This window comes from Glycine soja, chromosome 16, assembly GCF_004193775.1.
Source record: "Glycine soja cultivar W05 chromosome 16, ASM419377v2, whole genome shotgun sequence".
Classification (NCBI taxonomy): Eukaryota; Viridiplantae; Streptophyta; class Magnoliopsida; order Fabales; family Fabaceae; genus Glycine; species Glycine soja.
This window is the reverse complement of record NC_041017.1, coordinates 7,589,291-7,603,541: the sequence shown is the minus strand read 5'-3', so window position 1 is coordinate 7,603,541 and position 14,251 is coordinate 7,589,291. Positions and strand designations below refer to the sequence as shown.

At 32.1% G+C, this 14,251-nt stretch overlaps 2 protein-coding genes across 3 annotated transcripts; one reads left to right on the top strand and one right to left on the bottom strand.

Moving 5' to 3' along the window:
* Positions 1-264: 264 nt before the first annotated feature.
* LOC114389077 (pectin acetylesterase 8-like) lies at positions 265-3,266 on the bottom strand. The gene is made up of 10 exons (XM_028349667.1): positions 3,146-3,266; positions 2,956-3,038; positions 2,438-2,564; positions 2,132-2,211; positions 1,923-2,009; positions 1,716-1,840; positions 1,561-1,621; positions 1,417-1,470; positions 1,253-1,330; positions 265-367 (listed from the first exon to the last, which is right to left on the bottom strand). The coding sequence occupies exons 1-10, from the start codon at positions 3,264-3,266 to the stop codon at positions 338-340; spliced, it is 846 nt and encodes a 281-aa protein (XP_028205468.1). The 3' UTR covers positions 265-337.
* A 5,231-nt stretch (positions 3,267-8,497) lies between these two features.
* LOC114389231 (protein NUCLEAR FUSION DEFECTIVE 4-like) lies at positions 8,498-14,028 on the top strand. 2 transcript variants are annotated; one of them, XR_003661727.1, is made up of 4 exons: positions 8,498-9,124; positions 11,560-12,488; positions 12,632-13,352; positions 13,385-14,028. XR_003661727.1 is itself a non-coding variant. In XM_028349860.1 (3 exons), exons 1-3 carry the CDS (start codon positions 8,702-8,704, stop codon positions 13,098-13,100), a joined length of 1,821 nt encoding a protein of 606 aa, XP_028205661.1. In that variant the 5' UTR covers positions 8,498-8,701; the 3' UTR covers positions 13,101-14,028. The 2 variants fall into 2 exon arrangements, 1 of the variants encoding a protein (XP_028205661.1); XM_028349860.1 differs by having other exon boundaries at positions 12,632-14,028.
* The last annotated feature ends 223 nt before the right edge of the window (positions 14,029-14,251 follow it).

The following is a 14,251-nucleotide window of genomic DNA, read 5'->3' as shown; positions in this document are numbered from 1 at the left end:
TGATTTTGTCATCAACAAAGTTAGTGAAGACTGAAGAGAGACGAAATCACAAAAATAACATATTTCAATATTTGGAGGATTGGCTTCATTAATTTCAAAGGACAAAGACTATAACTAAGTTTGACGGAAAGTACAATAATCAAAAACACATTTTTCCTAAAATAAAACCACACAAAAATGCTTATATTCTGGAAAAGGGAGAAAATAAGGCAATATCTCACTTTATTGGCAAGCAGTTGAGAACCGCTTTTAAACCATGTCTCTTGTGTTTCTGTTTGGCAGTGGGCATAGCAAGAGTCAATAAACATTCCTTTAGATGGAGAATCTCCTACCTCACTCAATGCCCTTTGGAATTCACTTTTGAAGCCTGAAAATCACAAAACTATATTTTCACTCAAATGGCGTAGAAGTGGTGAAAAATATTGCTGTTTGGAACTCTACTAGAAGCTTTTACTCAAATGGATGACCCTTTTACATGTTATTTTTTCTTTCTCATGCCAGTGTTTTAAAATTTTAAGGTCTGTGAACAAGTTACATACATCAAGTGGTGACTGAGGCAGGACAATTTTTAGACTGTTTTCTAGGATTGATTAGAAGCACAGTGAAATTCTTTTGTATGTAACAAAATTTGATTATACACAAGCTATTAAGATCAGAAAGTGTTCACCTTGCAATTTACTTAGTTGATCAGGTGAACAGTTGCTTAAATTAAGCTTGCAACTATGCCAACTATTACTGGGATCCGCAGAGCTAGGTACAAAGATGTTTCCAATCTGAATCAAAAGCAATATCTTGAGGATCAGAAAAAAAGACTTTACTAAGCTTATTTTCAATTGGCAAAATATGACTATGCTTTATTCACTTATATTTCAGAGTTCTCTTTTGAAAGCAAAAGATTGATAGTGAAATCAGGAAATACTAAGAAGAAGAGATAATGTACAGTAATTTTTGCTCAATTTCTTATCATATACTTTCGAATTCGGAAACAGTCTTATTGCATATGCACGGGTAAAGGTTATGTACAATGAACCTCCTCCATACCTTTGCATATACAGTTTTTATACCAATTGATTTTGCATGAACGGATTTCATCCATTAGTTAATTAAGCAACTATGTGCTATATATGAAATATGTGAAAAGCTAACTCCCAAAAAACGCACTAGAATTGCCTACTAGGATATATTCTAAAGGACCACCACTCTGATTCTCTGGAAACAAACTGAAACTTCTTTAGCAACAGAATAATCTAACCTGCCACCAGTCATAGGCTGAATTAACAACGAAGATTGGGGTACTGATATGTGATGCCACATATTGTGGAAAAAAACACTACACAACAATTCAGAAGCATCAGTAACACCAAAGAAATTGCAAAGATAAAAGTAAAAATTACAAGTGACAATCTTGAAACTTACCAGTGCTGGGTTGAGTTTTGAAGTGCAAGATGTGGGTAAATTCTTTGCTGAACCCTAAAATAGTTTAAAAAAAATCAGTCTCTATTTAATGAAAGTTTTGACCATTAGAAAATAATCAAAAGAGAAAAGACATGCAAGTAGTACATGTATTGAAACAACTTCACTGTAGAACTCTTGAAAGGAATGTGCTCCTGAAATATCCTCTCTATTGTACAACAACAAATTAAATCATTCAATGGTCTAAGGAACTATAAGAAATAAATAAAAAAGTTAAGTGAAAACAAATTAGAGGAGCATACACATTGACAAAATAACCAGCATCTGGAACACATTTCACATTAGCTCTAGAAGGCAACAAAGCTTTAAAGCTATCACAGTGTAATATAGTAGTCAATCCTCCAGCTGAACAGCCAGAGAGAATAGCCTGCAGGTACAAGTTTCAGTTAGGGAAAGAAAAAACCATTCACGAGGAAGAAAAAAAGTGCCAAATCATCAATGTCTAATACATTTTTAGCGTTCTTCATTCCTTTTGCTAGTAATTCTTCCATTACAGCTGAAAAAATTCTTGCTCCTCTGAAGTGCAAATTGGTTGTCTGATTTATACATCACATATACAAATCTCATCAGAAAGACAATTGGAACAATAAAATTTACCAACACTTAATATTTTCCTCGGAATTTAATTTAAAATTCCTTTGAATTTTGCAAAACTTACTGGATCAACTTCTTCCACATCACCAGTAAACGATGAACCATCACAGTACCTAACCTTGACTCTATTCCAATTGTAGAAATCTGAAATTTATAAATTTCGTTAGAAAGCTGAGCAAAACAATTGAGTTCACAACTCAAATAGAAACAATACACATTGTGATACGTTTTGTATCAGAATGATGCTGCAACAGAAAGAAATAATATAAAAGACAAATAGAAATGAGAGTAAGTACTCCCGCAAGTCAGAGAATATCCTCTAGATTTCAAATATCACTCCAAATCTTTCATATTGGCTAGTGGAAATTACCTGGATTAAACTGTTGCTGATTGCTTAAAATTGCATAAAAGGAAATATCCGACATGTGGTTAGATGAACCTAAGGTAGTGTTCTTACGGTCAAGGCAACTCGTGACATTGTTGCACCATCCTCCTCCCTAAATAAATTTTAATGAAGTTCATTACCAAGAAAAGAGAACTTTCCATGGTTTGTCAAAACAAAGAAAAAGCAATTGACAAATTTGACATTTAAAAATTACTCAAGAGATGAAAGTAGTTGTGTAAGGAAGGCTAGTAGCACTCTTACTAATACTCTTTCTACTATTGACTGAAATTTGTTAGAAATCACAAATTTTGGTGAATTTTACTTCTAAATCATGAGAGTGATTCATTAAATAAAAAATGAGACCCATCAAGATTTGTAATTTTCAATAAATTTCAGCCATTAATAGAGAGTGTTGGTAGCGCATTGTTCTAGCTGTATTGTACTCAAAACAAAATGTATTAAAAAGATATATTATTGGTACCACTTTCCTGAAAGGAACATACCTCAATGTGAACAATCCAGTTGTTAATCCCTTTTCCAAATCCCTTATCAAAGTGGTAAGCTGGTGGACTTCCATCCAAACAAACTGCATGACACGTTAAGCTTCAATTTATCATATATTATATAAATATTACTAAAAATAGAAGCAATGGAGAATTAAAGTTCCATGATATCACAACAAAAATTTCTCACCAGCTCCTTTTGTTTCTGAATTCTTGACCAAAGTCAATGGAACTGAAGATCCTTCTGCCTTGAGCAATAGCAGTACACAAACTAGAAGATTTAACCAGTGGCTGATTCTTGCACTCTCCATTTAGCAAAGTTTAACCAAAAGCAAACGATAAACCTATGCATAGAAAACATGGTACACATGGTTCCTTATAAAAAATATCAATATGGTATTTTAACTAATTCACATAAAGCCAAATTATTTTGGCTTGCCAAAAATAAAAAGAGCTTCATTAACTATTGTGGAGAACCTTTAATAGAGAGAAAGGGAGAGGAAAGAGAGATCATAGAATGAAAATTATGAACAAGAATGGTAAAGTGATATTAGATAAAAAAGACTTGTTTTCTTGTTGGAGAAGGTAGATGAAATATTTCAAACCATTCCACAATAATAGAATTCTGAGCACTTTTATCTGTTTAGTGCCAGAAAGTTAACCAAATTCGATAAACTAGCCCAGAAAATGAAACTTCCAATATTAATGCAAGTTAAATGAAGCACCCCAATGGCCCTATTGGTAGATAAAACTTACAATAAAAATATGAACATTGCCTATATTAACAACAGTTTACTATAGAGCTATATTCAATGACCTTTTTTTATGTATTCTACACCCCAAAATAAAATAAAAAACATAGCCTACTTCTTCCAACCCCACAACAAGAAATGATCAAAAGAGAAAAAATGAAAACAAGAAGGAAGAAGCATATGGAGAGAATGAAGGTCACTAGGAGGACCTGGAAAGGAAGAAGGGAGTGGTGTGATTTGAATTAAAATGTGAGTGAAACTGAGTTGAGGGTGGTGGCTTATAAAATGCGCGCCACGGGACACAGATTTGGTGACTTGCTGAGATAGATAATGATTAAGAACAAATTGGGAAACAAACTCTTTTGGAAAATTAAGTGGAAAATTGGATAAGAACGTGTGAAATGAGAGTTTACTCTTGGATTTTCGTTTTCTGAGCATTGTATGTTATTTAACTTTTCGCACTCGGAAACAATATTAATACGTGCTTTTTGCAACCTAACACTAGTTTGACACAAGTGATAGTAATCTCTATGCTTAATCAAACCTACCATGGTAAGAAAAAAAATTAATTTATTCAATTATAATTGGTTAAGAATCTAGGAGGCAACAAGAAATTATTATGACTTAAACATATTTTTGGTTATAAGTTAATATTTTTTTTTGTTTTTGCTCTTTGTAAGTTTATTTTTTAATTTTAGTCCATGTATGTTGGTGTCTTTTCAATTTTGGTCATTGTAAGATTTTTTGCTCCCTTTCCTTGTCCTAATAAGTTTTCATTTTTTGCAATTTTAATCCATGTAAACACCAACTTATGAGGATTATATGAAAAAAAAAATTTATAAATACCAAAATTGAGAAAATGCAAATTTATGATGACTAAAAATAAGCACAATATCTTGCAGGGATCAAAATTAAAAAAATGTCAACTTATAATGACAAAAATCACGCTCTCAGTCAATAATCATTTTACATCGGCCTAAGAGATATACTCACTAACTTGGAAGTTAATGGTGTTTGTATAAATGAGATGTTAAAAACTTTAAAAATAAATTAATCAATATAACCATCATTATCAAATTCTTTAGTTAACTCACTAACTCTTACGAGTTTAGGAATTCACTTACCTTCTTTGAGTTGACTCGTGTGTAAAAACTCTCTTTTTAGTAAACTCGGGATAGACTCTAAAAACTCTAACTAAACTCTACAAACTCTCGAGTTTACTCCGAGTCAACGAGTTAATAAGTTAAAAAAAATTAGATCAAAATATATGTCATTCCCAAATAAAAAATTCTCACATTTGATAACATCAAACTCTTATTGTCTAATACCATCAAGCCCTCGATGAGAATGGTCTACCATTATTATAATATTTGTGAGTTATCATCTAGTAGTGATGCATTACCAAATTTGGTTATTAAAGTATTGTAAAATTTATGATTTACAATTTTACTTTATTATATTATTGAAATTTTTATTTATAAATATTTTGTTATTATTTTTATATGAAGTGAACTCTTATGAGTTTACCCATTGAGTCTACAACTATGAAACTCTTATGAGTTTAGATAAGTTTAATAACCTTGAGTTTAAATATAAATAATGGAAATCACAATTAATCAAATTGTTAAAAATCAATTTTAAAAAAAAGTGCAAATCAGTAATACAAATTAGATCTTCCACTAAGTTGGAAATCAATCAAATCGTTAAAAATCAATTTCCAAAAATAAATACAAATCATTAATGCAAATCAGAACTTTCACTAACTTGAAAATAAATCAAATCGTTAAAAATCAATTTCCAAAAATAAGTGCAAATCATTAATGCAAATAAGATTTTATGCCTAAAAAATATACTCACTAACTTGAAAGTTAATGGTGATTGTGTAAACCAGATGTTCTCAAATTTAAAAGACAAACTAATCAATTTAACTATAAATAGTGAAAATCATAATTAATCAAATCTTTAAAAATTAATTTCCAAAAATAAGTGCAAATGCAAATCAGATCTTTTGCCTAAGATATACTCACTAGGTTGAAAGTTAACGGTGGTTGTGTAAACTGGATGTTCTGAAATTTTAAAATGTACAAACTAATCAATTTAACGGTAAATAGTGTAAATCACAATTAATCAAATCATTAAAAATGAATTTCTAAAAATAAATGCAAGTCAAATATTCTACTGTTGGAAACATTAACGCCCTCTATCTGCAGAAAATCATGAATCTTTTTTTACTGCTAAAAATAAGGTGCACACGTTTTTTCTAATACCATTTACTATAAAAACAATTTGTTTTTGAAATTTGATAATATGAGTTTATCTGCAATGAAGAGAACAAGAGTAAAACATCTTAAATTAAGGCAATGTAAATTGTGCGGCTAGTTCTTTCATCACATTAACTTTCAAAAGTATCAAACAATTTGCTCTAATTTGATCAAAGGAGTTTATCTCCAATGAAGATAACTTACACATGTGTAAATTATATTTTCAAATCCATGAAGACTATGGCGATTAATTGAACTATATTTTATATCTATATACTATTCAATTGTTACTCACTTTTGAGGAAAAAAGTGTCACATGTCATTGTGACTCACTTTTTGAGGAATCAATTATCACATGACATTTTCTGATGAATTTTGCCACATGTCATCTTCTAGCTTACTCCATTTTGAAGCAAAATTTTATTAGCATAATTAACTAAAAAATCAACATTATTTGGTTGTCTAATTTAAATTAATTTTAATATTTTGATTGTCCAATTTTAATCAACATTAATCGATGGACCAATTTAAATCAAATAAAATTCAACATTATTTGGTTGTCTAATTTAAATTAATTTCAATCTTTTGATTGCTTAATTTAAATCAATTTTTAATTAACATTGATTTATTGACCAATTTAAATCAATTTCCTATTAGAAAGTGAGTTTTGCTCAAGTGTCAGGAGGTTTGATGAACCATACTTTGCATGTTAGGAGGTGAGTTTTACTCCTATTTTGTTCTTGTTTATGCATATTTTATTGACAAAATTCATGTTTTTATGCCAAATGTGTAGCAAGAAGGGCCCCCAAGAGTATAAATAGGAAAAACACCTAAAAATGGTGACTTGAAGAATTTGGACATCTCCAGAATAGCACAAAAAACACTCCAAGAACAACACAACCAAGGTGAATTTGGCCAAAAAGGAGCAATAATGTCACTTTCGAGTACAGGTGGGTCACCATGACCACAATCATGCTATTCCTGGGACTTAAAGAACATACTTAAATTTTGAATTGTCTGCCAAAAGTGCACATTCGTGCTAATCCTGCGAAGCCAGTTACATTTGGGCCATTATAAATAGAAGATATGACCCTTAGTTTATTTTTATCTTTTACTTTGTTTAAAAATAGAGGTATGAGAAAGTCAGTGACGATGTGAGAGACTTAGGCATGGGAAGAATGTGAGGAATGTGACGGGGTCCTAACTTGTAAATTAAGTTTATCATTATCGTAGATTTGATTCCTATATGATCAACTGGAAAATAAATAAGGAAAAAGAGCGTTAACAGTACATGGCCATTGTCTAACTTAGAGAAAATATTAAATTGTTTTCGAATGAAAGTTATTTAATTAACAAAACAATTTGTAAGGACTCTCACTCGAACTATTGAATCGAGTTTTCTTAAGGACAGGTGTACTGTCGTTCTATGATATTTATAAAATGTATTTGTAGTGAAAAATTAATGTGTCAAATAATAAACTTTGAAAATACTCTAACAAGTTAAAAAAAATAATAAAAATATTTAATTTTATATTAATTCACTCGATCTGAATTACGTCTAATTTTTTTTTAATTAGTAAAGAGATTCTACTAATCAACTTTGATTACAACAAACATTTTTTTTTATTTTTGGTCTATAAATATTCCCAAGGTTAGTATTGATCAAACCCTTAAACTTCTCCTGAATCACTAAATCTATTTCAAAATTAAAAAATTTCCATTTCGACCAATTAATTAAAATTTATCCTACAAAATCTACTTTTTTAATATAAATAAATAAAAGGAAAGAAACACGACAGCAAGACACCAGCACAGGGCACTCCTGGAAAGAATGCAGTAGATGAAAGTTCGGAAGCTGCATATTGTAATATGAAAAGGACAACTCATAGCATTTGAAAATCTCTCCAACAATCATAATTCATAAACAACTAGCTCCAAGGCACCTACCTAGTCGACGAGTGTGGCTGCGCGATACTAGAGGAGGAGCTGGGTGTGCAATGATGTCGTCAAAGAAGAGAGTGTTGGATAGGAAGAAATTGTCCTCAAAAATTGTTATTTTTTCGACCCACAACAGTGGAAGACGGTGAACAAAGAAGAAATACAATGTAGATGATGATGCACTATAATAATATAAGGATGAGATTAATCTAATGGGTATTACTTGTAGTCCACTGCATACCGTTTGAAAGACTTGTGCACCATAGCACTCTTGAAAAAAATATAAATATCTTATTTTGTTGCCTAACAAATTATATTTTGTCATTATGAAATTTTATTTTTGCCCTTATGTAAATATTATCTCAATTTATTAGTAAGGATGTAAATTTTTTAATAGAGTCCAAGCGTAATTTGATTAGTGATGGATTGATTCAACCATTGTTCTAATGATTGGATTGATCAATTTTTAAAACTAAGTTTATTATTAAGGGACTAATCTGATACAAAAATTAAAATAATTGACCAAATTTTTATTAGTCTTTAATTAAATTTTATTTTCCTGTTTAACAAAACTGCTCTTTTAATACCGGACCACGGCGAGATGGCGGAACGCTGAAAGTAGGGGAACACAACATATGCCAAAAGAGACACGGCACACACAGAGATCGATCGACCCTCTTCGGGCGCTATTAAAAATTTCCCCCAAACCCCAAACCGCATTTCAATTCCACTTTTCTCTGTCTATATATATATATATATATAATATTATATTGCATTACATATCACATACGTAACATGCGTCCACGCAAGGACAGAGAGGGACGCAGATTCGGTTTCGACCCAATAAACTCAGCACCCTCCTTCTCCTCCGAATCACCGCGGCGAAGGCCGAAGCTCTTGGCGGTGCTGATGGCGGGGCAGTCGCGGAAATGGATGATCCTGGTGGCCACGATTTGGATTCAGGCCTTCACGGGAACCAATTTCGATTTCTCGCAGTACTCGTCGTCGCTCAAATCCGCGCTTAACGTGTCGCAGGTGCAACTGAACTATCTCGCGACGGCGAACGATATGGGGAAGGTTTTCGGGTGGTCCTCGGGGATTGCCCTAATGCACCTGCCGGTTTCTGTTGTTATGTTTGTCGCGGCTTTCATGGGCTTCTTCGGCTACGGCCTCCAGTGGCTCCTCATCACCGGCGTCGTCGATTTGCCTTATTTTCTGGTAATTTCTTTTTTATTTTCTTGCCTATTTTGTAGATGGAGTGCGGATTAATTAATTTTGACTTTTGAATGGTCATTAATTAATTAAGTACTATTAATTATCTTTAGATATATCTCATTAGAAGAAAAAAGAAAATATAGTGAGAAACCATTAAAAGAGAGAAATATTAAAGATATAATTTTGGAAAATATTATAATTTAAGATAAATTTATTGTTTTCAACTAAATTAATATTTTTTTAATTTTAATAAATTAAGTAATTCAATAAAATATTTAACCAATTCTCTTATACATAATGTGAAGTTTATTAAAAATTATAAAAAAAAAATAATTTTATAGGTCTTATAAAATTTAACCAATATTATAAAAGAGTGTGTTAGAAAATATTACAAAAAGAGTGTGTTAGAAAATGAGAGAAAAAAATTATTAGAAATTTATTTAATATACTTTAGTTAACATTTATTTGAAATTACAACTTCTTCACAATTGAAAATAATTAATCTATTCAATTTTTTTAAATAATTGAATAAAAAATGAGATTTATAAAATTTAATTTTTTAATAAATTTTAACTAATAATAAAAATTGTACTTAAAAGAGTAGACTATATTATTAACTTTCTATCCCATGAATGTATAAGTGTAGTTCACTTACCAACACACTCATCTGAAGACAACCTTCATATTATAGAAAAATAAATTATTGTATTTGTATTATAGGCATTATTTTAAAAAAATTATATTTGGTTTATAATTCTAAAATTTTCTAATATCCAATATCATCGTTTTTTTTTCCTTTTCATAATAGTAAAAATTTTCATATTATTTTCTGGAGGAATATTTATTTTCAACTCCAAAAATAAATATCATCATTGCGTGTTTACTTTAACTCGTTTTGATATTATTATTATTTCTAAAAAAAATGGATTACAAAAAATTATATTTATATTTTGATGTTAGTTATATATTAATTTAATTCTTAGGTTAATATATCCTTATTTGAGAATATTTAAATAAATAAAAAAATCATTCCATATAAACCCTGTCCGAGTATGAAAATGCTGTGTTTCTTGGAATAGTTATTAACTTATTATTCTCTGTTCCACCAAACATTAGTTGGAAATTAAGGGAATTTTTTTTCGCAACGATTGAGTGATGATGTTATTGGTATTTTGATTCTGGTTAAATGATACTCTCGAGAAGGCAGTAGATGAATTAAAAACAATAAAATAGATTATAGTAAATAATCATATCATAATTTTGATCTGAAGCAAGCAATTTTTTGCTTAATAAAATCTTGAATCTTAGCCTAGGCACATATATTTGAAACACTGTTGTCGTCAGGTTTTACAGTTTGAAAGGGATGATATTATATTAATTACTAAATCAATATTATACAGTTCACGGTTTTCATTGCTTGTGATCCTAATTCCAATCATGGTTCTACAAGCAAAATAAAATAGTTCTTTTAAAAAAAAAAAAAGCAGCCATATTGTACAGTTCAAATTGTCCACAATTTTGATTTAAGTAATACATGCTTAATTTTCCTTGTTAAAAGAGCTAACTGTATCATGTCATGCATGTTCTTGATTCAAATAAGATTACATCGTGTGAAGTGTGAACATACCTATAGCCCTAAAAGAATCTCCACAAACTTACTATTTTCGATAGCAACACATGATTGTGGCGCACCGTACGGAGTCATAGAAAGAATGATTGCAATATTACTTTATAATCAACCTGCATCAGAAAAAACCTGAGTGATGACATACTTTTAGAATTATATTCCTTAATCCTGTTTGTTCAATTAAGGGTATAATCCCATGTGCTCAAATTTTTAATGGATTGATTAATACATGTTATCAAAATGCGTTTTCTGCTGATTGCAGAAAGTATTGGCGAAAATAATAACCAGTCTCCTATGTCTTTCATTGCAAACCTGTGAGAACGAAAATTGAATGAGTTGTTATGATTGGGGATCCATATTTATTTATTCACCATTCTGAGATATACGAATGAATGTGTTGCATATGGCAAGCTGATAAATTCAACTGTAGCTTGCATCTTTTTCTCTCAATCAATACCATTCTCACATGTTTTTTCTTATAAAAATATAATTTGTCATTAGTTATCTGATTTAATCTAGAAGTATCTATAAAGTCTCATGCTTTATAAAATACACTTCTATGATTTCTCTGCAAAGATGTGCTGTATTCTATATAATAAACCAGTTTAAAAGAACGAGATTACATCTGGTAACTAAACCATGAGATTCAGTAAACAGTAATACATCTGAAAATTCTGAATCAGTAATTCTGCGATTACATCTGGTAACTAAACCGTGGCTGATCAGCTTGTAAACTTCACTGAATCGTAATATACAGAAAATTTGTTTACCGCCCATGTTGCATTGACTACCCTTTAGTTTTTATTGGCAGGTTTTTCTTCTGTGCCTTTTAGGAGGCTGTAGCATCTGTTGGTTCAACACTGTATGTTTTGTTCTCTGCATTAGGAATTTTCCGGTTAACCGAGCACTTGCATTATCACTCACTGTGAGTTTCAATGGCATCAGTGCAGCACTCTACACCCTTGTTGCCAATTCAATTGATCCATCATCCGATGCACTGTATCTTCTATTGAATGCTCTTGTTCCCCTTCTCATATGTATTGCAGTACTTGTTCCTATTCTTCGCCAGCCGGCTTTAGACCCTCTCCCTCCTGATGCAGTAAATCAGGACTCAATGATATTTCTAATATTGAACTTCATAGCCCTTTTAACTGGTCTTTATCTTCTCCTGTTTGGCTCATCTGCTTCTGGTGTGACTTCTGCTCAGCTCTATTTTGGTGGAGCTACTCTCCTCCTCATCTTCCCATTATGTATTCCTGGCATTGTATATGCTCGGGCTTGGTTTCGGCGTACCATCCATTCCAGCTTTCAGATGGGAAGCTCTAGCTTCATTCTTGTTCATGATGATGATCTTGAGATGCATAGAGAGCTCCATAGCTGTCACAATAGTATTGTTAGAAATGGAGATACTTACAGTCTGCTTAGTGATAACGGATACATGTTTGGGAGCCAGAGGGAAAAAGATAGTGATATGTGTTGTGAGACGATGATTGTCCAGGATCACTTAACAGTGCTAGGAGAAGAGCACCCAGTAGCAGTAGTTGTCCGCAGATTGGATTTTTGGCTATACTATGCTACATACTTGTGTGGAGGTACACTTGGTCTAGTCTATAGCAATAATCTGGGACAGATTGCCCAATCTCTGGGTCAGCGTTCAAATACTTCTACACTTGTCACGCTCTATGCAACCTTTTCCTTTTTTGGTCGCTTGCTTTCAGCTGGACCAGACTATATTCGGAAGTAAGTATTCTCTTTGATCGATGTATTATACTTTTGGAGCTTTCTATTGTGGAAAATTTTTTCTTTTTGCCTGTCTTGAATTGGAAGTGAATCTTGGAAATAAAATTGTAGTAGTCGTGATGATTGTATCTTCTGCATTGCAGTAAGATCTACTTTGCAAGGACTGGTTGGTTATCGATTTCACTTATACCAACCCCAGTTGCATTCTTCCTCCTTGCTGCATCAGACAGTCTTCTGACACTGCAGACAGGCACCGCACTGATTGGATTGAGCTCTGGTTTTATATTCGCAGCTGCTGTGTCAGTTACATCTGAGCTGTTTGGACCAAACAGTGTGGGCATCAATCACAACATTCTCATATCAAATATCCCTATTGGATCTCTTCTCTATGGCTTTCTTGCTGCACTAGTTTACGATGCTAATGCACACTCAATACCCGGAAACTTGATAACGTCTGACTCAGTAGTGTGCATGGGAAGGCAGTGTTACTTCTGGACATTTGTCTGGTGGGGATGCATATCTGTCCTGGGACTAGCTTCCAGCATGCTATTATTCTTAAGAACGAAACATGCATATGATCATTTTGAGAAGAACCGTATTTCAACTCAATAAATTGTGTCTTAATTTTTGTTATTGATTGGCCATGAGGATGATGATGTGGCCGAGTTCATTTGTACAGTAGCAGAAAGTTGACTTTTATAAGAACAAATATGCATTAGGAGTTTGAGATTAGAGAAGCAGAGCTAAAGCTATTCTTGAGGAACATTTGTACTGAAGCAGAGTTGTAAATTCAGAACCAACAGGATAAGGATTTTGTTTAACTCTTTCACAGTGCCCAAAAAATGAGAAAAGAGGGGGTTAAAAGTGGTCTGAGGAACTATGCATGTAAAAAACAGAATTACATCTAGACATGGACCTGCTAGAAGTTTTGCCTCTTTGGCAGCCATGATTTGGTTCACACTTAGCACATAACTCCTCTGCTTGAACAAAGTTGTGTTTAACTTTAACCTGATAGTTCAGCTGTAGAAGCAGGAGCTATGCTTTGTCCAGGTGTTGGTTCCAAAGATGCTGCTACCATATACTTTTCAGTAGCTTTCGGAAAAAGCTCTTTTAACAAAGTCAGACATGACATTTTGAAAGCTTTAGTTATTTAATTCTTTTATATTTTAAGATCTCCCATGAAAATGTGGCTCAAGTGCCTGAGCTACCCTGTGTTTTCTTTTCCTTCAGTTTCTTCCATTTCCAAAGATAAATAAAACTTCAAGAGCTCAATTTTGTAATTTGGGAAACACATGATACAAGCCTCATTTGACTGTATGACCTTGAGTGAGACTTTTCCTTTTCCCAGGTTCTGTTATGAGAATTCTGATTATTCATCACTTGCAAGATAGAGACAGATATAGACTTGTAAATTCTGATTACTCATGTCATGATGCTATTCTTAGAAATTAGAATCCTGACAGAGATGTATTTGTAAATTTTTCCTCTGATTTCATCATCATCTTTATTATGGTAAATTTTTCCTCTGATTTCATCATCATCTTTATTATGTTTTGAGTCATTGGCATGTGTGCCTTGTTGAGACAAAAGAAAAAAGTGTCTGTTCATTCTATGTATCAATGAATGATCATTTATATATCCTCATATAGTCAGTCTCAGTTTGCCCATTGATTGATAGATCATATTGTTAGAAATATAGAGAGGAGACCATAGATAAACACAGGAAAATTTGTTTACTACTCTGTTATGAGAAGTAAACAGAG